At 38.5% G+C, this 23,682-nt stretch overlaps 1 protein-coding gene and 1 long non-coding RNA gene across 2 annotated transcripts in view; one reads left to right on the top strand and one right to left on the bottom strand.

Moving 5' to 3' along the window:
* The window catches only part of LOC123324588, a 58,695-nt gene extending 35,427 nt beyond the window's left edge, over positions 1-23,268 (top strand). The window contains exon 3 of the long non-coding RNA XR_006539903.1: positions 22,864-23,268. This is a non-coding gene — a long non-coding RNA (uncharacterized LOC123324588). The remainder of the gene's footprint in view (positions 1-22,863) is intronic.
* IMPA1 (inositol monophosphatase 1) overlaps positions 1-23,682 on the bottom strand; it is a 31,991-nt gene that overhangs the window by 3,801 nt on the left and 4,508 nt on the right. The window contains exons 4-7 of the mRNA XM_021688383.2: positions 22,232-22,336; positions 20,644-20,689; positions 18,273-18,381; positions 16,758-16,866 (exon numbers count right to left, since the gene is read on the bottom strand). Of these exons, the coding sequence (XP_021544058.2) occupies positions 16,758-16,866; positions 18,273-18,381; positions 20,644-20,689; positions 22,232-22,336 (369 nt within the window). The remainder of the gene's footprint in view (positions 1-16,757; positions 16,867-18,272; positions 18,382-20,643; positions 20,690-22,231; positions 22,337-23,682) is intronic.

Genomic DNA, 23,682 nt, shown 5'->3' on the forward strand with positions numbered 1-23,682 from the left:
TTTTCAAAATTTGAATAAAGTCACTATATCACTGTTAACTTCCTGATTTTTACAACTGTATTATAGTTATGTTAGGGAGCATTCCCTTTATTAAAGGAACACAAACTGAAATATTTAAGAAAAAGCATTCATCATGTCTGCAAGTAATTTTCAAATGATTTTTACTCAAACTCCTTTTGTAATTATTTAAACCGCTGCATATAAGACAGTGAGATCTGTTCACTGAAAAGGAAATAACAGGAGTTAGGGGAGATCAGGAAGATGGAGTGGTAGGAGGATCCTGCACTCAACTCCTTCCACAGACACACCAAGATAACAGCTCTATTTGTGCAAATCACTCTGAAAAATGACCCAAAGTCTGGCAAAACAGACCTTCCAAAGTTAATTGTGGAGAGACCACATCAAAAAGGGCAGAAGGGGACAGAAATGCAGTTGGGAATCAAACCCTCCTGGTGAGACTAACCACAAACAGGAGGGATATCACAAGCATGGAGAAGTGAGCTGATCAGACTCCATGCCAGGTACCCCAGGCATTAGGGAAACACACTGGGAAGATGAGCTCCCATAACATCTGGCTCTGATAACCAGTGGGGCTTAACTTTAAAAGCTGTTAAAATTAGGGTTTAACTCCAGGTACTTTAAAAAATTAGCAGGCTTAGCTCTGGAAGAGCTGGAGGGCAATGGGAAACCGTCCCTGCCCTAAAATAAGCCAAAATAACCAATAATAAATAGCCCAGCCTAGACACAGCATAAAAGCAGCTATTTGAAAAGTGCCTGGGGTATACACAGAAAGAGATTTATTTACTAATCACCGAACAAGTGCTGGAGGGGCAGGTATCTTCAGGAAACTTCTCCAAGAACAAAAGTGTAGCCATGTACCACTTCATCTCCCGCAGCCTAAATAGCCTGACACATGTGGGAACCCATGTAAACCCTCTCCACCTATTTTGCTAGCACTACATAACTCACCCTCACATTCACCTGCAGCCCAACCATACAATCCCCCACCCCACAACTTGGTAGGGGTTCCTGAAAAGCAGCTGCTGCCCACCACATCCTGCAAGCAGCCCCGGCAAGGATCAGTGCCACTCCAAAGTGACTCTTCCTTGGGTAGAGGGGGGATAACCCCACACACCAGCACACCCACAGTTCCAGCAGCCAAACCTTGTAGCTGGCCACCGAGGGAGAATGCCCTGCACTTGGTGTGCCTACAGCTAGAGCAGACAGACTTGGTATAGATATCTAATCTGACTGCCCACCCCTCCCAACAAAAAAAGCCTCCCAGGGAGCCCCGCAGGGAAAGTGCCCTGACCTCTTGCCCTGCCATAGCTAGGGCAAACTAGATGCAGACACCTCCCACATACAAGCATGCAGTGGTCTCAAGCCCCTCAATGCTGCAGGACCAAACCTGGCATGTGCCTACAGCAGGCAAAATAAGATAGGTCATTGTAGCCAACTGGACTGAAGGCAAATGTGACTGAGCTACAATAGTAGGGTGCACAGAGCCCACAGAGAAGACACCCCTGGAGTGCCTGGTTCTGATGACATTGGGCTACAGGGCACCACAGAACCTTTTCTTCACAAGGCCACTACTTTCAAGACCAGGAGACAGAGCTGACCTTCCTAATATACAGAAACAGTGAGTTAGACAAAATGAGGAGAGAAAGGAATATGTTCCAAATGAAAGAACAAAAAAATCACAGCAAAAAAGCTAAATGATATGGAGATAAGCACTATGCCTGATAAAGAAGTCAAAGTAATGGTCATAAAGATACTGACTTGAGGGGGGGAAAAAAAAAAAATCTCAGATCTTCAACCAAGAGACAAGAAATATAAAAAAGAACCAATCAGAGATGAAGAACTCAATAATGGGGGGGGGGGGAAACCACCACATACACACTAGAGGGAATCAACAACAGAACAAAGGATGCACAAGAACAGATTGGTGATCTAGAAGACAGGATAATGTCCAGCAACCAAGCTGAAGGCAAAAAAAGAAAAAAAAGATAAGGAAACTCCGTGATTTCATCAAGCATAATAACATTAGTGTTCTAGGGATCTCAGAAGGAGAAGAGAGAAAGGAGCAGAAAACTTATTTGAAGAAATAATAGCGGAAAATTCCCTAACCTGGAGAAAGAAACACACATCCATATCCAGGAGGCAGAGACCCTCCAACAAGATGAACCCAAGGAGATCCATATCTCCCTACACTGTCGTTACTTTCTGCCATGTTAATTATGAAAAGAAATTTTAAAAGCAGCAAGAGCAAAAACAGTTACATACAAGGGAAATCCCAAACAGCTACCAGATGATTTCTTGGCAGAAACTTTGCAGGCCAGAAGACAGTGTCATGATATATTCAAAGTGCTTAAAGGAAAAAACCTGCAACTGGAATACTCTATCCAGCAAGATAATCATTCAGAATAGAAGGAGACAAAGAGTTTCCCAGACAAACAAAAGTTAAAGGAGTTCATTACCACTAACCCATCCTTACACAAAATGTTGAATTCTGAGTGCAAAGGCCCTAACAGTAAGACAATTATGAAAGGAAGAAATTTCACAAATAAATGCAAACATGTAATAAAGGTAGGTAAATCTCTTATAAAACCAGTATGGAGATGAAAACACAAAAGCAGTAAAATAAATTCTATGTACAAAAATGAGTCAAGGATACACAACATAAAACATATATACATTTATATATATAAAATATGACATTCATAAAACGTGGGTAGGGGAGTAAATATTTAGTGCTTTTAGAATTTGTTTGAACTTAAGCAAATATCAACTTAATATAGACTGCAATACCCATAAGATGTTAAATATGACATAATGGTAACTGCAAACCAAAAACCTACAATAGATATACCTTTGATTCCTTTCTCTTTTTTGTGTGTTTAACACTAAAAAGCCATCAAACCACAAGGGAAGAGAACAAGAGAAGGAACAGAGAAAAACAACCAGAAAAAAGTCACAAAATGGCAATAAGTAATACCTATGAATAATTACTTTAAAGGTTAAGAGGACAAAATGCTACAATCAAAAGATATAGGGTGACCAAAAAGATTTTAAAAACAAGATCTATCCATTTGCTGCCTGTAAGAGGTTTACTTTAGACCTAAAGACATGTATACACTTAATGGATGGAAAAAGATTCCATGAAAACAGAAGTGAAACAAAAAGCCACACTAGCAATATTTAGATCACACAAAATTCTTTTGTTACAGTCTTTGTTTTAAAGTCTAAGAAGGGCATTATATAATGATAAAGGGAACATTCTAAAAAGAGGGTATAACAATTGTAAATATCTATGTACCCAACACTGGACAATCAAATATATAAAGCAACTATTAACAGACATAAAGGGAGAAATTGACAATAGTACAATAATGGTAGGTGACTTTAACACAACACTTACATCAATGTATAGACCATCCGGAGAGAAAATCAACAGGAAACAGTATCTTTGAACAACACATTAGACTAATGGACCTAACAGATATATACAAAACATTTCATCTGAAAACAGCAGAATATACGTTCTTTTCAAGTGCACATAGAAAATTCTCCAGGACAGATCACATGCTAAGTCACAAAACAAATCTCAATAAAATCAAGAAGACTGAAATCCTACCAAGTATCTTTTCTGACCACAATCATATAACACTAGAAATCAATTATAAGAGGAAATCTGGAAAGGAACACAAATACAGAGGCTAAACAACCAATGGGTCAACCAAGAAATCAAAGAGGGAATAAAATTTATGGAGATAAAAGAAAATACAACTGTCCAAAATCTTTGAGATGCAGCAAAAAGCAGTTCTAAGAGGGAAGTTTATAGCAATACAAGCCAAACTCAAGAAACAAGAAAAATCTCAAACACCTAACCTTATATCTAGGAGATCTATAAAAAGAACAAAGTCCAAAGCTAATAGAAGGAAATATTAAGGCTAGAGCAGAAATAGAGACAAAAAAAAAAAAAAAAGTCAATGAAACTAGGAGCTGGTTCTCTGAAAAGACAAAGCTGATAAACCTTTAGCCACATTCATCAACAAAAACAGAGAAAGACTCAATCAGTCACAACTGAAGGAGGATAAATAACTGATAGCACAGAAATGCAAAGGATTATAAAAGAATATTATGAAAATTATATTGGGCAACCTAGAAGAAATGAATAAATTCCTAGAAACATATAAACACCCATACCTGAATCAGGAAGAAACAGGAAATTTGAACAAACTAATTGCTAGCAATGAAACTGAATCAGTAATCAAACTCCCAACAAACAATAGTCTAGGACCAGATGGATTCACAGGTGAATTGTACCAAACATTTAAGGAAAAGCTAATAAAATAAATTTTAAATAATAAAAAAATAAAGAATATATATTCTTCTCAAACTATTCCAAAAAGATAGAAGAAGGAAAGCTTCCAAATTCATTCTATGAGGCCAGCATTACTCTGACACCAAAACCAAAGACACTACAAGAGAAGAGAACTACAGGTTAAATCACTGCCGAACATAGATGCAAAAATCCTCAACAAAATATTAACAAGCCACATTTAACAATGCATTAAAATGATCATTCACCCTGATCAAGTGGGATTTATTGCGAAGATGCAGGGATGGTTCAATAGTCACAAATCAATGTCCTATACCACATCAACAAAATGAAAAATAAAAATCACATGGTCAACCCACTAGATGCAGAAAACATGTGACAAATTTCAACACCTGTTCATGTTAAAAATCCTCAGCAAAGATGGTTTACAGGGAACATACCTCAACATAATAAAGGCCATATATGAAAAACCAACAGCTAACATTAAACACAATGGTAAAATACTGACTTACAGCTTTTCCTCTAAGAGCAGTAACAAGACAAGGATGTCCACTCCCATCACTTTTCTTCAACACACTACTGGGAGTCCTAGCTGCAGCAATCACACAAGATAAAGGAATAAAAGGCATCCAAATTGGTAAGAATGAAGTAAAACTGTCACTACTTGCAGCTGCCCTGATACTATACATAGAACACCCTAAAGACTCCACCAAAAAACTTAAAAATGATACACCTTTACACCAAAGCAATTAAAAAAAGAGATTAAAATTATGTGATGCCTTTGGTTTCAAATATGCTTTACTGCTTATTTCTGCCTGCATATCAAATTTAAGAAAGAACTGTTTAACAAATGTTAAACAGATGTTTCACTGCTTTCCAAATAGATAAAACCAAATTAATGTTAGTGGCTTTTGATAGTTTATATAAAGAATGGCAGACAAAATTTTCCCCTTTTCTCATGGGATATGCGATAGTTCATAGCTCATGTCCTAGAAAGCAAATATCAAGATCTTTCATAAATAACCCCTCGGTATTTCTATTCACAGACAGAACTGTAGGCTGGAAGAACAATAATGATACTTACTGGCAATGCTTCTGTCCATTTCTAATAAATATCATGGGCTCTCAGGCAAGGAGCCTTATAGTCAGAAAAGAAGATATTCTTTTATGAACAAATATTACCAGAGAGAGTACTTAATTACCAAATAATCAAGGCTGTGGTCTAGATTTTACAAATGTCTTCTGAATCCTATTTTAGTCTGATCCTTCTATAGGATTAATATGGCATAAAGTAAAAAGGACAGTTTTTGGTATCACAGAGCTTTGAGTTTGCACCCCTACTTAGCTGCTTAAAACTGTAATCTTGAGAGTTTTCTCTTCAAGTTTTACTTTTCTTGTCATCAAAATGGGGAGACCAACTTACTTTGGACCACTGTTGTAATGGTTATAATAAATATCTGCAAAGCACCTAGGAGAGTGCCTGACATCTAAAAGAGCCTCAAAGATATGTTTAAGATGAAATTATTCCCTAAACCATGATGCCAGAAAACATTATAGAAGTAAATGGAGAGGGGGGCGCCTGGGTGGCTCAGATGGTTAAGCGTCTGCCTTCGGCTCAGGTCATGATCCCAGGGTCCTGGGATCGAGTCCCATATCGGGCTCCCTGCTCCTTGGGAGCCTGCTTCTCTCTCTGCCCCTCTCTCTCTCTCTGTCTCTCATGAATAAATAAATAAAATCTTTAAAAAAAAAAAAAAAAGAAGTAAATGGAGAGGAGCAAGATGGTGGCAGCAGAGTAGGAGATTTAAATTTCGTCTGGTCCCAAGAATTCAGCTAGATAGGGATCAAACCATTCTGAACACTTACGAACTCAACAGTAGATCAAAGAAAAGAATAGCAGTAACCCTCTGAACAGAAAAGCGACCACTTTCTGGAAGGTAGGACGTGCAGAGAAGTGAATCCGAGGCAGTATACGGGAAGATAGACGGCGGGGGAGGGGGCTTCCGTTGGCTGTTACCAGCAACTGATTGAGCAGCAGAGCACAAAATTGGAAATTTTAGAAGTCTGCTCTGCTGAGGGACGTCACTCCAGTGCCTAAGTGGGGGTGGGGGGGTGGGAGTGGTGGAACCCTCGCTGGGACAGTGTGGTCTCAGGACCCTCAGGGTCACAGAAAGACCAGGGGTGCCTGAGTGTGGCAGAGCTCCCAGGTATCGGAGCAGGGAAGCAGGCTGCAAAGACAGAGCCGAGGCGTGGGCTCTCAGCTCGGGGTTGCCATAAACTGTGATCCGCGGCATAGTCAGGCCACTGCTCTTTCAGCAGGGACCCAACAAGCGGCAGATCCGGGGAGGCTCCCCTTCCTACCCCCGGGAGGAGCAGCGTGGGAGCACACTGCAGGGATCTGCTGGGTTTGGAGACTCCACACTGGGTCGGGTGCCAGAGATAGAAACGCTCAGTCACAGGCCAGGTGAGCATGGAGTGCTGCCGGAGACCAGGGAGATGGGAGTGATTGACTGCTTTTCTCTGGGGGCTCACTGAGGAGTGGGGCCCCGAGTTCTTGGCTCCTCCAGGGCAGAGACTGGGAGGCTGCCATTTTCACTCTCCTCCTCCAAAACTGTACAGAAAGCTTGCAGGGAACAAAAGCTCCCGAGAGCAAACCCGAGATTACTTAGCCCGGGCCCTGGCAAGGGCAGGGCAATTCCGCCTTGCAAAGACATTTGAGAATCACTGCAACAGGCCCCTCGCCCAGAAGATCAGCAAGAACAGCCAGCCAAGACCAAGTTTACTGGTCAATGAGAACAGCAGAACTCAAGGACTAGGGGAATACTGCACATAGAATTCATGGCTTTTTTGCCCCTCTGATTCTTTAGTCTTTCAAAGTTAATTTTTTTAATTTTCTTTTTCTATTTTTTGTTTGAATTTTTCTTATTCCCTTTTTCAACCAACATCTTAATCCCTTCTTAAAAATATTTTTTATTTTTCATTTTTACACTCATATTCTATCCCTTCACTGTAGTTAACCTTATTTTTGGTGTATATATATACACCAGTTGTTCTCTCTTTAAAATTTTGGGATAGAGTTTCTTCTAACAGACCAAAATATACCCTAAATCTCTAGTATATGGCTTTGTTCTAGTCTCCTGCCTGATCACATTCTCTCCCTTTTTTTTTTAATTTCTCTTTTTTCAACCAACTACTTATCAATTCCTTTTATAAAATCTTTTATAATTTTCATCTTTACGGTCATATTCCATCCCTTCATTGTACTTACCCTTATTTTTGTACATACAAGTTTTTCTTTCTTTAAAATTTTGGGAGGCACTTTCTTCTAACAGACCAAAATACGCCCGAAATCTAGTGTGTGGCACTGATCTATTCACCAGCCTGATCATATTTGATCACATTTTTTTCTTTTTCTTTTTTCTTTCTTTCCCTTTCTTTTCCCCTGGTTTCTGGTCTCTTCTGATTTGTTTAATGTATATTTTTCTGAGGTCGTCGTTACCCTTCTAGCATTTTGTTCTCTCATTCATTTATTCTCCTCTAGAAAAAATGACAAGACGGAAAAACTCACCTCAAAAAAAAGAACAAGAGGCAGTACCGACTGCCAGGGACCTACTCAATACGGACATTAGTAAGATGTTGGAACTAGAGTTCAAATTGACAATTATAAAGATACTAGCTGGGCTTGAAAAAAAAGCATGGAAGATACTAGAGAAACTTTCTGGAGAAGTAAAAGAACTAAAATCTAACCGAGTCGAAATCAAAAAGGCTATTAATGAGTTGCAATAAAAAATGGAGGCTCCAATTGCTAGGATAAATGAGGCAGAAGAGAGAATTAGTGATATAGAAGACCAAATGATGGAGAATAAAGAAGCTGACAAAAAGAGAGATAAACAACTACTGGATCACCAGGGCAGAATTCAAGAGATAAGTGATACCATAAGACATAACAATATTAGAATAATTGGGATCCCAGAAGAAGAAAGAGAGGGACAGAAGGTATACTGGAGCAAATTATAGCAGAGAACTTCCCTAATTTGGGGAAGGAAACAGGCATCAAAATCCAGGAGGCATAGAGAGTTCCCCTCAAAATCAATAAAAATAGGTCAACACCCCGACATCTAATAGTAAAACTTACAAGTCTCAGAGACAAAGAGAAAATCCTGAAAGCAGCTCGAGACAAGCGGTCTATAACCTACAATGGTAGAAACATTAGATTGGCAGCAGACCTATCCACAGAGACCTGGCAGGCCAAAAAGGACTGGCATGATATATTCAGGGTGCTAAATGAGAAAAATATGCAGCCAAGAATACTTTATCCAGCTAGGATGTCATTTAAAATAGGAGAGATAAAAAGCTTCAAGGACAAACAGAAACTAAAAGAATTTGTGATCACCACACCAAACCTCCAAGCAATATTAAAAGGGGTCCTCCAAGCAAAGAGAGAGCCTAAAAGTAACACAGACCAGAAAGGAACAGAGACAATATACAGTAACAGTCACTTTACAGGCAATACAATGGCACTAAATTCATATCTTTCAATAGTTACCCTGAATGTAAATGGGCTAAATGCCCCAATCAAAAGACACAGGCTATCGGATTGGATGAAAAAACAAGACCCATCAATATGCTGTCTGCAAGAGACTCATTTTAGACCCAAAGATACCTCCAGATTGGAAGTGAGGGGGTGGAAAACCACTTACCATGCTAATGGACATCAAAAGAAAGCTGGGGTGGCAATCCTTATATAAGACATTAGATTTTAAACCAAAGACTGTAATAAGAGATGAGGAAGGACACAATATCCTACTTAAAGGGTCTATCCAACAAGAATATCTAACAATTGTAAGTATCTATGCCCCTAACATGGGAGCAGCCAATTATATATGCCAATTAATAACAAAAGCAAAGGGGCGCCTGGGTGGCTCAGTCGTTAAGTGTCTCCCTTCGGCTCAGGTCATGATCCCAGGGTCCTGGGATCAAGCCCTGCATTGGGCTCCCTGTTCCACGGGAAGCCTGCTTCTCCCACTCCCCCTGCTTGTGTTCCCTCTCTCGCTGTCTCTCTCTGTCAAATAAATAAATAAAATCTTTAAAAAAAAAATAACAAAAGCAAAGAAACACACTGACAACAATACATTAATAGTAGGGGACTTTAACACCCCCCTCACTGAAATGGACAGATCATCTAAGCAAAAGAACAACAAGAAAATAAAGACTTTAAATGACACACTGGACCAAATGGACTTCACAGATATATTCAGGACATTCCAACCAATGCAACAGAAAACACATTCTTCTCTGGTGCCCATGGAACATTCTCCAGAATAGATCACATCCTAGATCACAAATGAGGTCTCAATTGGTACCAAAAGACTGGGATTATTCCCTGCATATTTTTGGACCACAATACTTTGAAACTAGAACTCAATCACAAGAGGAAAGTTGGAAAGAACTCAAATACATGGAGGCTAAAGAGCATCCTACTAAAGAATGAATGGGTCAACCAGGAAATTAAAGAAGAATTAAAAAAATTCATGGAAACCAATGAAAATCAAACACAACTGTTCAAAATCTTTGGGATGCAGCAAAGGCGGTCCTAAGAGGAAAGTATAAAGCAACACAAGCCTTTCTCAAGAAACAAGAAAGGTCTCAGGGGCGCCTGGGTGGCTCAGTCAATTAAACGGCTGCCTTCGGCTCAGGTCATGATCTCAGGGTCCTGGGATCGAGCCCCACGTCGGGCTCCCTGCAAAATGGAGAGTCTGCTTCTCCCTTTCCCTCTGCCTTCCTCTCTGCCTACTTGTGCTCTCTCTCTATATCTGTCAAATAAATAAATAAAATCTTAAAAAAAAAAAAAAAAGAAACAAGAAAGATCTCAAATACAAAACCTAACCCTACACCTAAAGGACCTGGAGAAAGAACAGCAAATAAAGCCTAAACCCAGCAGGAGAAGAGAAATAATAAAGATCAGAGCAGAAATCAATGAAATAGAAACCAAAAGAACAGCAGAACAGATCAACAAAACTAGGAGCTGGTTCTTTGAAAGAATTAACAAGATTGATAAACCCCTGGCCAGACTTATCAAAAAGAAAAGAGAAATGACCCAAATCAACAAAATCATGAATGAAAGAGGAGAGATCACAACCAACACCAAAGAAATACAAACAATTATAAGAACATATTATGAGCGACTATATGCCAGCAAATTAGATAACCTGGAAGAAATGGATGCATTTCTAGAGATGTATCAACTACCAAAACTGAACCAGGAAGAAATAGAAAACCTGAACAGACCTACAACCACTAAGGAAATTGAAGCAGTCATCAAAAATCTCCCAACAAACAAAAGCCCAGGGCCAGATGGCTTCCCAGGGGAATTCTACCAAACATTTCAAGAAGAATTAATACCTATTCTTCTGAAACTGTTCCAAAAAATAGAAATGGAAAGAAAACTTCCAAACTCGTTTTATGAGGCCACCATTACCTTGGTCCCCAAACCAGACAAAGACCCCATCAAAAAGGAGAATTACAGACCAATATCCTTGATGAACACGAATGCAAAAATTCTCACCAAAATACTAGCCAATAGGATCCAACAGTACATTAAAAGGATTATTCACCACGACCAAGTGGGATTTATCCCTGCGCTGCAAGGTTGGTTCAACATCCGCAAATCAATCAACGTGATACAATACATTAACAAAAGAAAGACCAAGAATCATATGATCCTCTCAGTAGATGCAGAAAAAGCATTTGACAAAGTACAGCATCCTGTCTTGATCAAAACTCTTCAGAGTATAGGGATAGAGGGGACATACCTCAATATCATAAAAGCCATCTATGAAAAACCTACAGTGAATATCATTCTCAATGGGGAAAAACTGAGAGCTTTCCCCCTAAGGTCAGGAACGCGGAGGGGATGTCCACTATCACCACTGCTATTCAACGTAGTACTAGAAGTCCTCGCCACAGTAATCAGACAACAAAAAGAAATAAAAGGCATCCAAATCGGCAAAGAAGAAGTCAAACTCTCACTCTCTGCAGATGATATGATACTTTATATGGAAAACCCAAAGGAATCCACCCCAAAACTGCTAGAACTCACACAGGAATTCAGTAAAGTGGCAGGATATAAAATCAATGCACAGAAATCAGTGGCATTCCTATACACCAACAACAAGACAGAAGAAAGAGAGATTAAGGATTCGATCCCATTTACCATTCACCCAAAACTATAAGATACTTAGGAATAAATCTAACCAAAGAGGCAAAGGATCTGTACTCAGAAAACTACAGAATACTCATGAAAGAAATTGAGGAAGACACAAAGAAATGGAAAAACATTCCATGCTCCTGGATTGGAAGAACAAATATTGTGAAGATGTCAATGCTACCTAGAGCAATCTACACATTCAATACAATCCCCATCAAAATACCATCCACTTTTTTCAAAGAAATGGAACAAATAATCCTAAAATTTGTATGGAACCGGAAAAGACCCCGCATAGCCAGAGGAATGTTGAAAAAGAAAAGCAAAGCTGGCGGCATCACAATTCCAGACTTCCAGCTCTATTACAAAGCCGTCATCATCAAGACAGAATGGTACTGGCACAAAAACAGACACATAGATCAATGGAACAGAATAGAGAGCCCAGAAATGGACCCTCAACTCTACGGTCAACTAATCTTTGACAAAGCAGGAAAGAATGTCCAATGGAAAAAAGACAGTCTGTTCAACAAATGGTGTTGGGAAAATTGGACAGCCACATGCAGAAGAATGAAACTGGACCATTTCCTTACACCACACACAAAAATAGACTCCAAATGGTTGAAAGACCTCAATGTGAGACAGGAGTCCATCAAAATCCTAAAGGAGAACACAGGCAGCAACCTCTTCGACCTCAGCCGCAGCAACTTCTTCCTAGAAACAATCGCCAAAGGCAAGGGAAGCAAGGGCAAAAATGAACTACTGGGACTTCATCAAGATAAAAAGCTTTTGCACAGCAAAAGAAACAGTCAACAAAACCAAAAGACAACCAACAGAATGGGAGAAGATATTTGCAAATGACATATCAGATAAAGGGTTAGCATCCAAAATCTATAAAGAACTTATCAAACTCAACATCCAAAGAACAAATAATCCAATTAAGAAATGGGCAGAAGACATGAAGAGACAGTTTCCCAAAGAAGACATCCAAATGGCCAACAGACACATGAAAAAGTGCTCAACATTGCTCGGCATCAGGGAAATCCAAATCAAAACCTCAATGAGATACCACCTCACACCAGTCAGAATGGCTAAAAATAACAAGTCAGGAAACAACAGATGTTGGTGGGGATTCGGAGAAAGGGGAACCTTCCTACACTGTCGGTGGGAATGCAAGCTGGTGCAACCACTCTGGAAAACAGTATGGAGGTGCCTCAAAAAGTTGAAAATAGAGCTACCCTACGACCCAGCAATTGCACTACTGGATATTTACCCCAAAGATACAAATGTAGGGATCCAAAGGAGTACGTGCACCCCGATGTTTATAGCAGCAATGTCCACAATAGCCAAACTGTGGAAAGACCCAAGATGTCCATCGACAGATGAATGGATAAAGAAGATGTGGTATATATGTACAATGGAATATTATGCAGCCATCAAAAGGAATGAGATCTTGCCATTTGCAACAATGTGGATGGAACTGGAGGGTGTTAGGCTGAGCGAAATAGGTCAATCAGAGAAAGACATGTATCATATGACCTCACTGATATGAGGAATTCTTAATCTCAGGAAACAAACTGAGGGTCGCTGGATTGGTGGGGTAGGAGGGATGGGGTGGCTGGGTGATAGACATTGGGGAGGGTATGTGCTATGGTGAGTGCTGTGAATTGTGCAAGACTGTTGAATCACAGATCTGTACCTCTGAAACAAATAATGCAATATATGTTGAGAAAAAAAAAAAGAAGAAGATAGCAGGAAGGGAAGAATGAAAGGGGGGAATCAGAGGGGGAGACAAACCATGAGAGACTATGGACTCTGAAAAACAAACTGAGGGTTCTAGAGGAGAGGGGCTTGGGGGGATGGGTTAGCCCGGTGATGGGTATTAAAGAGGGCACGTTCTGCATGGAGCACTGGGTGTTATGCACAAACAATGAATCATGGAACACTACATCAAAAACTAATGATGTAATGCATGGTGATTAACATAATAAAAAATTTTAAAAAAACCTAATCAAAGGCAATGAGGAGGGGCACCTGGGTGGCTCAGTTGGTTGAGTGACTGCCTTCGGCTCAGATCATGATCCCAGGGTCCTGGGATCGAGCCCCGCTTGGGCTCCCTCCTCCTCGGGGAGCCTGCTTCTCCCTCTCCCTCTGCCTGCTGCTCCCCTGCTTGTGCTCTCTCTGTCAAATAAATAAATAAAATCTTTTAAAAAAATAAAAAGAAAAAGTCAATGAGGAAAAGCAATACAGGAAAGAAGTAAAAAGGGTCAGAGAGAAAGTGGCTGAAAAAGAAGACCCAAAGGAAACTGAACATTCCTTTTTTTTTTTTTTTTTTTTAAAAGATTTTTTTTTTTTTTTTGACAGAGAGAGACACAGCGAGAGAGGGAACACAAGCAGGGGGAGTGGGAGAGGGAGAAGCAGGCTCCCCGCAGAGCAGGGAGCCCAATGCGGGACTCGATCCCAGGACCCTGGGATCATGACCTGAGCTGAAGGCAGTCGCTTAACCAACTGAGCCACCCAGGCGCCCGAAACTGAACATTCCTACCAGTGTCCTGAAGAAAATGAAAACAGAACAGAAAATGAAAATGAGAACTGAACTAGTATTTAAAACTGTAACTCAAAAAAATTTTTCTGAATGAAAAAAGATCTGAGTATATATGTTAAAGGAGAAAATTCTGCCAGAATGAGCAATTCCAAGATCTGTCCTTGTAAAGCTATTACCCGTGGAAGATTAAAAGAAAAAAAAAAAATTCTCAAGAGCCTCCAATTAAGACATAATTTTTTTTTTTTTTAAGATTTTATTTGTCAGAGAGAGAGGGAGAGCACACGTGAGCACATGCGAGTAAGCACGCACAAGCAGGGGGAACAGCAGAGGCAGAGGGAGAAGCAGGCTCCCTGTTGAGCAAGGAGCGCGATGGGGGACTTGATCCCAGGACCCTGGGATCATGACCTGAGCCAAAGGCAGACGCTTAACCAACTGAGCCACCCTGGCACCCCAAAAAATGAATTTAAAAGCCAAGAAAATTAGAATGGCATCAGATTTCTCAAAAGCAATATACAAAGCAAGGCAACAGTAAAATAGCATTTTCAAGACATTTAGTTCATACTGTTTCTTAAGGGTATTATATCCAGCCAGGCTGTTCAACATTCAAGGTCATAGAAAAACAGTACAGAATGTGCTAGAACTCATAGAGTCTTATACACATGTGCTCTTCTCAAGGAATCTATAGAGGATGAGCTCATGCAATCTAAAGGTCACCTGGAAAACTTTATAAAATGCTTGCCCCATCCTTTCCTAAAGTCAAGCAAAAAACTAAGACCAAAGGGTAGAATTGAGACTAAACAAAACAGTCATATTAATAAATGAAGAGGCCTGTTTTATTAAAAGAAAAAAATACTTAAATTCATTTGCATTCTTAAGCAAAACTCCATTCCATGCTGTATTCAAGAGATACACTTAAAAGGGCTAAAAGTTAGAGTGGACCAAGATTTACCAGGCAAATAGCAATAATGAGATAGAGTTTGCAATTTTGATATCAAAGCAGACTAAGTCTAAAAGCATGAAAGAAGACAAAGGATACTATATAAAGTTAAAATTATACAAGAAGTTATAACAGTATGTATAGGCATCAAATAATGCCATCTTCCACCTTATGTAAAATAAAAGCTCTAAGAGTTGCAAGGAGAAATATAGAGAAACATAACAATAATGGAAGAGTTTAACCTATCACTCAGTATACAGGTGAAGTAGACAAAAATAATAATAATAATAATAGGGTTCATCTTTAGGCTATATATCAAAGATTATACCCTAATAATGGAGAATATACTTTTCAGTGTGTACAGAACCATCCCCCCAATTAATCATATACTAGGCACAAATATTAGTCAACTCCATAGCAGATTCATTATGATGTAATAAAACTATTAAAATTAAAGATGAAATTTAAAAAATTTCTTTATAGAAATTTAAGAACACAACTCTTAGGTGAAAGGGAAAATACAAATTACAAAGTTTGTGAAAAATAATTATAATGAAATCCCTACATATTAGAATCTATGGGATACATTTAAAACAGTAAGATAAAAATTCATAACCTAACACATTAATAAAAAAAATCAAAAGGGCGCCTGGGTGGCTCAGATGGTTAAGCGTCTGCCTTTGGCTCAGGTCATGATCCCAGGGTCCTGGGATCGAGTCCCGCATCGGGCTCTCTGCTCCTTGGGAGCCTGCTTCTCCCTCTGCCTCTCTCTGTCTCTCATGAATAAATAAATAAAATCGTTAAAAAAAAAAAATCAAAGAATAAAAATAAATTCAAGGCAGAGAGGAAAAAAACTGTAGATCAGAATAATAAATCATAATCCTAATTCTCGGTGTGGGGCGGGGGGAGTGGAGACAAACCACTAAGTAATTTAACCAAGATTTACAACAAGAAGAAAGCACAAATATAAAAAAAAAAAAAAATGACAAGGAAGAAGTAACTATTGATACAGAGAAACAGAAGTAAGTTATAAGAGTCTACCTTGTATTCTTCTATGCAAATAATTTGAAAACTAAGAGGAGGTGGGAATTTCTTAGGCTGTGGAAATATTCCAGATCAAAAGTGGCTGAAGAGACATGACAACTACATTCATGCTTGACCCTAGACTGAATCTTGCACTGGAGGAAGAAAATGCTACAAAGGACATTGTTAGGTCAACTGTCAGAACTATATATGGATGGTAGATTAGATAGAGCGTCAATTTATGAGGTCAACAATTGTACTGTGGTCATGGAGGAAAATATCCCTAATTTCAGGAAATAAATTGAAGTAGTTAGGAGTAAAGAGCCATAATACATGTAATTTACCCTAAAATAGTCCAGGGGGATAAAAGGTGTGTATACACTTGTGTATGCACACATTCATGTATGTACACACACACACACACACACACACACACACACACACACACACAGAGGGAATGATAAAATGATAAAGCAAATGGGGTAAAATGTTAACAACAGGTGAATATAAGTAAAGGGTATACTTTTTTCCCCATTATTTCTGCAAATTTTTTAAGTTTGAAATTGTTCTCAAAAAGTTTTTTTAATACATTACAAAATTATAATTATGGTACTGATCCCAAGCCTATTAAAAAATTTCATTTTTATGGAAAATTCATTCTTGAAAATGTTAAATTCTCTGGAACTTCAGGGAAGAAATGAAAAGAGCTTACCCATGAATAGGAATGCACAAAAGCTTTTCCAGATTAGAAAGAACAATTCTTACAGTCTCTGGTGTTCTGGAAGAGCCAAACTCTGTCACCAAAAGTGATTTGGTAATATCTAAAAGAGAATGTTTTAAATAATCACTAGAATTTAACAATAAGAAGTCTTATTTAAAAATGTGATACTTGTAATTCAGAATAAAATAGGACCATTTTTATCCCTCACCCTAGTTGTACCATATTTCTTTCATTCTAAGCCTTGAGGTATTAAAATTCTGATAGATTTATTATCCTTAAGTGGTTGTTTTTATAATCAAGGAGTCTGCTTCTTAGATCCCCAAAAAGTGTAGAATATAACCAATTTGCTTGCATGCATGATACCTTTAGTGGGCAACAAGCAAATACCTCAAATATTTAAAAAGTAGAATTTAGAAATTAAATAATTTAAATACAGATTTGAAATAAAACAGAAGTTTGAGTGGTGGCTGACCTCCACTTACTAAATTGATGGATTACCCAATGCTTTCCATTTCTGTCTTGGAAACAACATGACTGAAGCTCATAACACACTCAACACTCTCCGCTAATAGGCTCCCTGTGTAGCATACCCTACACTTCATCTCCTCCTGCCAGTGTTCGCTTACCAACTTGTTCTGAACATGTGTACAATTACTGTTTCTTCTAATAATCACATAATCTAATTAAAAACTATAAAAAGCAAAAAAGTTATAAAAAGGGAAAGGTTTAGTTTCTATAAAAGCTACCACATTACTTTGATTATAAGATGCCATGTTTTTTCACATGTTAATCATCTTAAAAATAATGATGCACATCCCAATCTTTGGGGTCTTAGAGTTCTATAAAAAGAAAATGAACTAAAAATCTGCTCTCAAATTAAGTGTTCAAGGAGAAAAATTATAAAAGGGTAGGGGGATTCTGAATTTAGACTGATTTGCAAGTATCTTTAAGCTCTTGATGCACTTAAAAGAATCTGAAATACAAACTGTGGGAAATGTTGGACACGGTTTATGGAAAAAAGGTGACTCAAAACTTCAATGAGCTGTCACATAGAAGACAAAATACCAATCATCAAGGTCATAAAAAATGTAGAGACCTCATTTTTAATGATTCCCGACATTAATAGACGTGTTCCCCCCCTCAGATTTACAGTCTAACAATTGGTCCCAGCAACATCAGATTAGAGGAATTTGACAAAGAATTTGAGATGTAGTGGCTTAAACAATAAACCATGAACTCCATGGGGGCAGGAAGCCATTCTTATTCATCTTTCTATCCCCAGCACTTAGCAAGCTGCTGAGTCTGAAGTGGTGTTTGCTGGACTACACTTGCCTTCTTTGCTTCCACTACCACATTCAAAACTGTGGTGGAAATAAAAACGTAAAGGGAAAATACACACAATTTATGAATCTGTTAACAACTGGGAGAACTCCATTGGTTAACTCAAAAACAATAAAACACATGTATATAATATCAACCACACCAAAAATGAGAGGATAAACCTACCTTCCTGTTGTGAAACCTGTAGTTTTTGACCATTACAAAAGGCTCCCTTTCCTTTCCTGCCAGTATACATCTTATCCTCCAGGCAACTGTATACAACTCCAAATTCCATCTGCAGAAGGAAAAAAGTTTCCTTTACCAAACCTGAGTATTTTTCACCATTAAATCAATACTTTTTTTAAAAGGCAGTAACAAAAAAATCCACTATATTGAGAATGTTTTCAAGTAACTACTATGGGATACTTAAAAATGATAATTTCCAGCTTACACAGAGAAAGGAGGTCATCAGACTTGAATCCTTGACTCTTGCCCCTTCCATTTCTCAACTTAAGAGCACCCACCTTGACCTCTCGCCCTCCTGCCCCAGGTAGGTAAATATTTCCTACTTCCTTCCATATTATAATTCCTACCCTCTCAAATGTCTCTGAAAAACTCCTCTATCAACTGATCCTCCTTCTCTCAGATTTTCATTCTGGTACTTTCACACCAAATTTCTACCTCCCCCACAAAATTTTCAAGATGTTATCTTCTCCTTTTCCCTTCCCTGCCAAAGGGTAGTCTACACTTCACCTCTCCCATTCTCCTCTTAATAAAAATTACAATTTGGCTTCTGCCCTGATCACACACACTTCTGAAACTTCCCCAAAAGAGATTACCCAGGAACTCCTACTAACCAAATGCCATCTCCAAAGCACTGGAGACTGCTGACCATCATTCACATGTCATTACTTAATCCAGTACCCCCATGTTTCTGGCAGATTCTTAGTCCTACCTCACTCACTAATCTATCTTTGTGTCACTTTTTCGAAAGACCTTGTTCTCTGTCCAACCCTTAAACGTTGTGTAGGTCAGGATTTGTTCACTCTTCCGTATCTTCCATTCCCCTCTTGGATGTCTATCTTCTTAGAGGTTTGTTCTTTCCAGTCCATAAATTCAACTACCACCTTTAACTGTGGCCTGTTCCACCTATAATCCCATTGTCACAGGTAAGAACCTATGCTTCAGCTCATCTTGCAGAAACCTCAACCGAAGAGATCAAAGATCACTCATTACCTCATCACACCTCATTCCTTCCCCATGTGTCGTCTTCTTCAAATCTCATCTTGAAAGCACTTCCTGATTTTGGCATTTCCTCAGCCACCCTCACTGCCCCATCTTAGTTCAGAATCACCCAGCCTGCCCCTCTGGTATATCTCTGCATTGCTAGAATTATCTGTCACTCTGTACTTGAAAAACCTCTACTGGTTTTCTACAGCCTAAAAACAAAATCTAAATGTTCTGACATAGGCCACAGTGCCTCACAATAAAACCACAACTAACTCACCTCATCAATTCTGCTCCTGCCACTTTCAGAGTTTCACTCACAATGAACATCTCGTTCCCCACACACATCATGCTCTTCTCCAAGCTGTTCTGATTAAAATGCTTTCCTCCTTTTCTTCTTTAATCTGAAAAACTCCTATGTTTCTAAAACCCAACTCACATGACCAAATTCTAAAGACCCCTTCTGTATGAAGATTTCCCCAAACCACTCTTGGGCAGAATCGGATACACCCTCTTCATGTTCCCACGGCATTTGTTTCATAGTTCCACTACGTATTTATCTGTTCGCACATCTAACTTGTGCATGAACTGCGAGTTAGTTCAGTGGCAGGGACAGCACATAGCCCAAGGCTGATTATATGCTAAAGGCTCCTTTAGCTTCTTTCAGATGTTCTCACTAATGAGCGCAACCCTGTGCCTAAGATGTGTTTTTATTTTCATAGATTTTTTTTAACTCTCTTGTGTACATGCTGATCAAATATATCACAAGCTCCTTGAAGACAGGTGTGTAAGATGTTAGTAAACATCATTCATTGTTTGATCGATCAAATAGCCAAACAGCAAGGAAATGCAATTGCTACAGATCGTATTCTACTGGGTTTTAGATATAGCAAGTATTTGGGTTCCTGAACATACTCAGCATTTCCCAACCATGTTCTGGCCTCTACCACTTTCTGGTCTTTCAAAGTCTCCCTTCACTGACGCCTACTAAGGCATTCCTAGCTCAAATCCCACCTCTTCCATTTAGCATTTTAGATCACACATCAACTCCTATCATATCTGACTCTATCACATATATAATGGTGATTAAATACTGAATTGTATTTCAGTTACTTGCATGTATTTTTTCCTTTTAATTATTGCTTCTCAGACATTAAATTTTCTTTAATGGAAAAAGTATCATGCCAATTTTAACAGTTCTGCAGCTTACTTTGAAATAACGCAGCTATATAAATTGAATATAGAGACAAACCTAAATTTATTACAGACACATGTACTCTTTCTCAGAAAATAGGAGCAAGACATTTTACCATAAATTTAAACAGCGTACCTTTTTATTTACAGTAAAGCCAATCGAAACAGCTACAAAAGGAAACCTTTAAAAAAAAAAACACACACACACATATACAAATTTACCAAGATAAAATTATTTTCAATAAACATGTTTTTTCATAATGTAATTGACTACATAACTTTTCATATAAATAGTCTCACCCCTCCTCCCACAGAACAGTGTGTATAGTACACAGCCCTCTGTGTAAATAGGGGGAATATGGGGAGAGATGGTGCATATACATACATACAGGATGCTTCTAGCTTCTACAGGCATGAAACATCTCTGAAAGAATTCACAAGAAACTGGTAACAGTGGCCACCTCCAGAGATGGGTCCTGAGAAACTGCGGTCAGAAGTGGGAAGGACACTTCGCACTGCACGACATTTTATATCTTTGGAATGTCAAATGCAACGAATATAGTAACTGTAAAACTTTTTTTTTCAAAAAATAAAAACAAATTAAAAAATTTTTTAATTGTTCATGGTTAAAAAGTCTCTTTTCTTTGGTCATTTCTCCCATAGTCAGGACCTATAAACACAGATATCAAATTGTACAGAACGAACTGTCACTTGTCTTTAATACCAAACTTGGGAGTTTCACATGTGAAAAGTAAACCATTAGGCACGGCTATTGCTATTGCTGCAGGACAGTCTGAACACACAGGCTGTAATTTCTGACTCAAGAGTCAAGATGAACAAAATAAGAAAAATGTGTTCAACTACTGAAAATAAAAAGGTTAATATTTAATAGTTTTCATTTTAACAAAAATGGGATCATAGTATACACTCTGTATTAGAATCTTCTCTATGTTATGTCATGAGCATCTTTCCACATTAACACTCTACATATAGATTCTAGATCTTCGTTTTACAGACTTTAACAATTCTGTACTACTAAAGATATGTAGAGCTACACGGCAACTTCAAATGTAACATTTATGTGTAATCCCAACAAACCAGGCTACCCATTTTAACTGTCACCGGCAATTCCCTCAGGCTTTCTTTTAGTGCTAATATACTGAGCTACATACTTTGTGCCAGGCACTACACTAAGTTCTTATATAAAAGTATTACTCACTGAATCCCATGAACAAACAGTTCTAAGAGGCAGGTACAATTAAGATGTCCATTTTACACATTAAAAAACAACAACGGAGGCTTAGAAAGATTAAATAACTTGCCTAAGGTCACAAAGCCTATAAAAGCATCTGGAATCAAGCCCAAGTCTGTTGATGTTAAAAGCCCATGCTCTTTTTAATAGTTTTTTCTCCCGGACTGAACCTACTCTATATAGACAACATTCTATGTGACCCCCAAAATTGACTCCACTAGTTCCTTAATCTCAAAGCAGCACTGTTGCTTGCTTACATTTTTATATGGCTCCACCAGTGAGAAAAAAAATGGTGAACAGGGCCCCTCGCTGCAGAAGTCCATGGCATGAATATTTCATCATCTCTTCCATATCTGATGAAAATTCTGCATAATACACTTCACTCTACAAATTATACAATTCTCTAAAGTATCTAGGTCCATTCAGTTAGTATACAAACAAGTAATTACAATATTAACATTTTAAAACATACCTATGTACAAAATTCGTTGTTCCATCAATAGGGTCAATGATCCATGTAGGGCTGTCAGTTAAGACACTTTTTTCCCCAGCTGCCACAGATTCCTCACCAATGAAACTAAAAGCAAGAACAAATTCCAAATCTTCACACTGCTTTCAACAATTTTCAAACCTAAACATTTCCTTAGATTCAGAGTCACTTTAATACATAACAAAAGTCCATATACCACTTTCCTATTATTGTTGTTCCTTCTTCCTTCAGACTAATAAAGTGAGAAAACTTTATTTCCCCCAGAGCAAAGTTATGTGAAAAATAAAATTCAAAATTCTCAAATGCAATACCAGGGTAAATAAAGGCACTCACATGTGTGTATGCACACACATTTGTTGCAAATGAGAACTTACTAAGGAAATGTGGTTTTTAAAAATAACTCCACAAATTCTCTCATGCTCTTCTCTTTAAGAGGTAGAACCTAACACCCCTTGCCTTGAGTGTGAATTTGAACTGAGTGACTCTCTTCTAACCAAGAGTCAAAGCAGAAGTTACAATATACAACTGTGAAGACTCGTTCATAAAAATGGTACTGTGGTTTCCATCTTATTTACTCTATTTCTCCCTCTGTCCCTTTCCTTTTCTTGCCCCAGGGGAAGCCAGCCACCATGTTAAGAGCTGCTCTATGGAGAGGCCCACATGGAGAAGAAATGAGGGGAGTTGCTAGCAGAAAACCCAGGAGGAACTGAAGTCACCAACAATCACCTAAGTGAACTTATCCTTCAGCCCTAAAATGCTACAGCTCTGACCAGCAGTTTGACTATAACTTTATGAGACCCCAACCAGAACCATGCAGCCAACCTACTCTCATATTCCTGACCCTTGAAAACTCTAAGATAATAAATGTTTGTTGTCTAGAGCTGCAAAGTTTTTAGGATAATTAGCTATGCAGCAATAGACAACATAGTGAACATTAAATAGGTCAATGAGAAAGCAAATTACCCACCAAAATTACTGTGTCTACATGCCTTCCTAAAACATGCTATGCAATAAATCTCAGGTGAATTTTGTAAATGGTGTCTGAGTTCATTGGTTTTCTTTTTATTTCTTTTATTCATTTTCTTTCTTTTATTCAATACTGAACTATCCTATAATCAGTATGATTTTCTTTCATCCCCTTTTCACTTAGCTGTAAACCTTTTTACTAAGAGGAAGTATATTTAGCCACAGCTTTAAACATTTTTTCTTCTCAATGGCTAAAATATCAGGAACAGATAATGGCATGACCAAGAAATAGAAAATCAGGGGCACCTGGGTGGCTCAGTTGGTTAAGCCTCCAACTCTTGATTTCAGCTCAGGTTATGATCTCAGGGTCGTGAGCTCGAGCCCTGTGTCAGGCTCTGTGCTCAGCGGGGAGTCTGCTTGAGATTCTCTCTCCCTCCCCTTCCACCCACCCCCACCGTGTGCACTTG

The sequence above is a fragment of the Neomonachus schauinslandi genome, chromosome 4, assembly GCF_002201575.2.
Source record: "Neomonachus schauinslandi chromosome 4, ASM220157v2, whole genome shotgun sequence".
Lineage (NCBI taxonomy): Eukaryota > Metazoa > Chordata > Mammalia > Carnivora > Phocidae > Neomonachus > Neomonachus schauinslandi.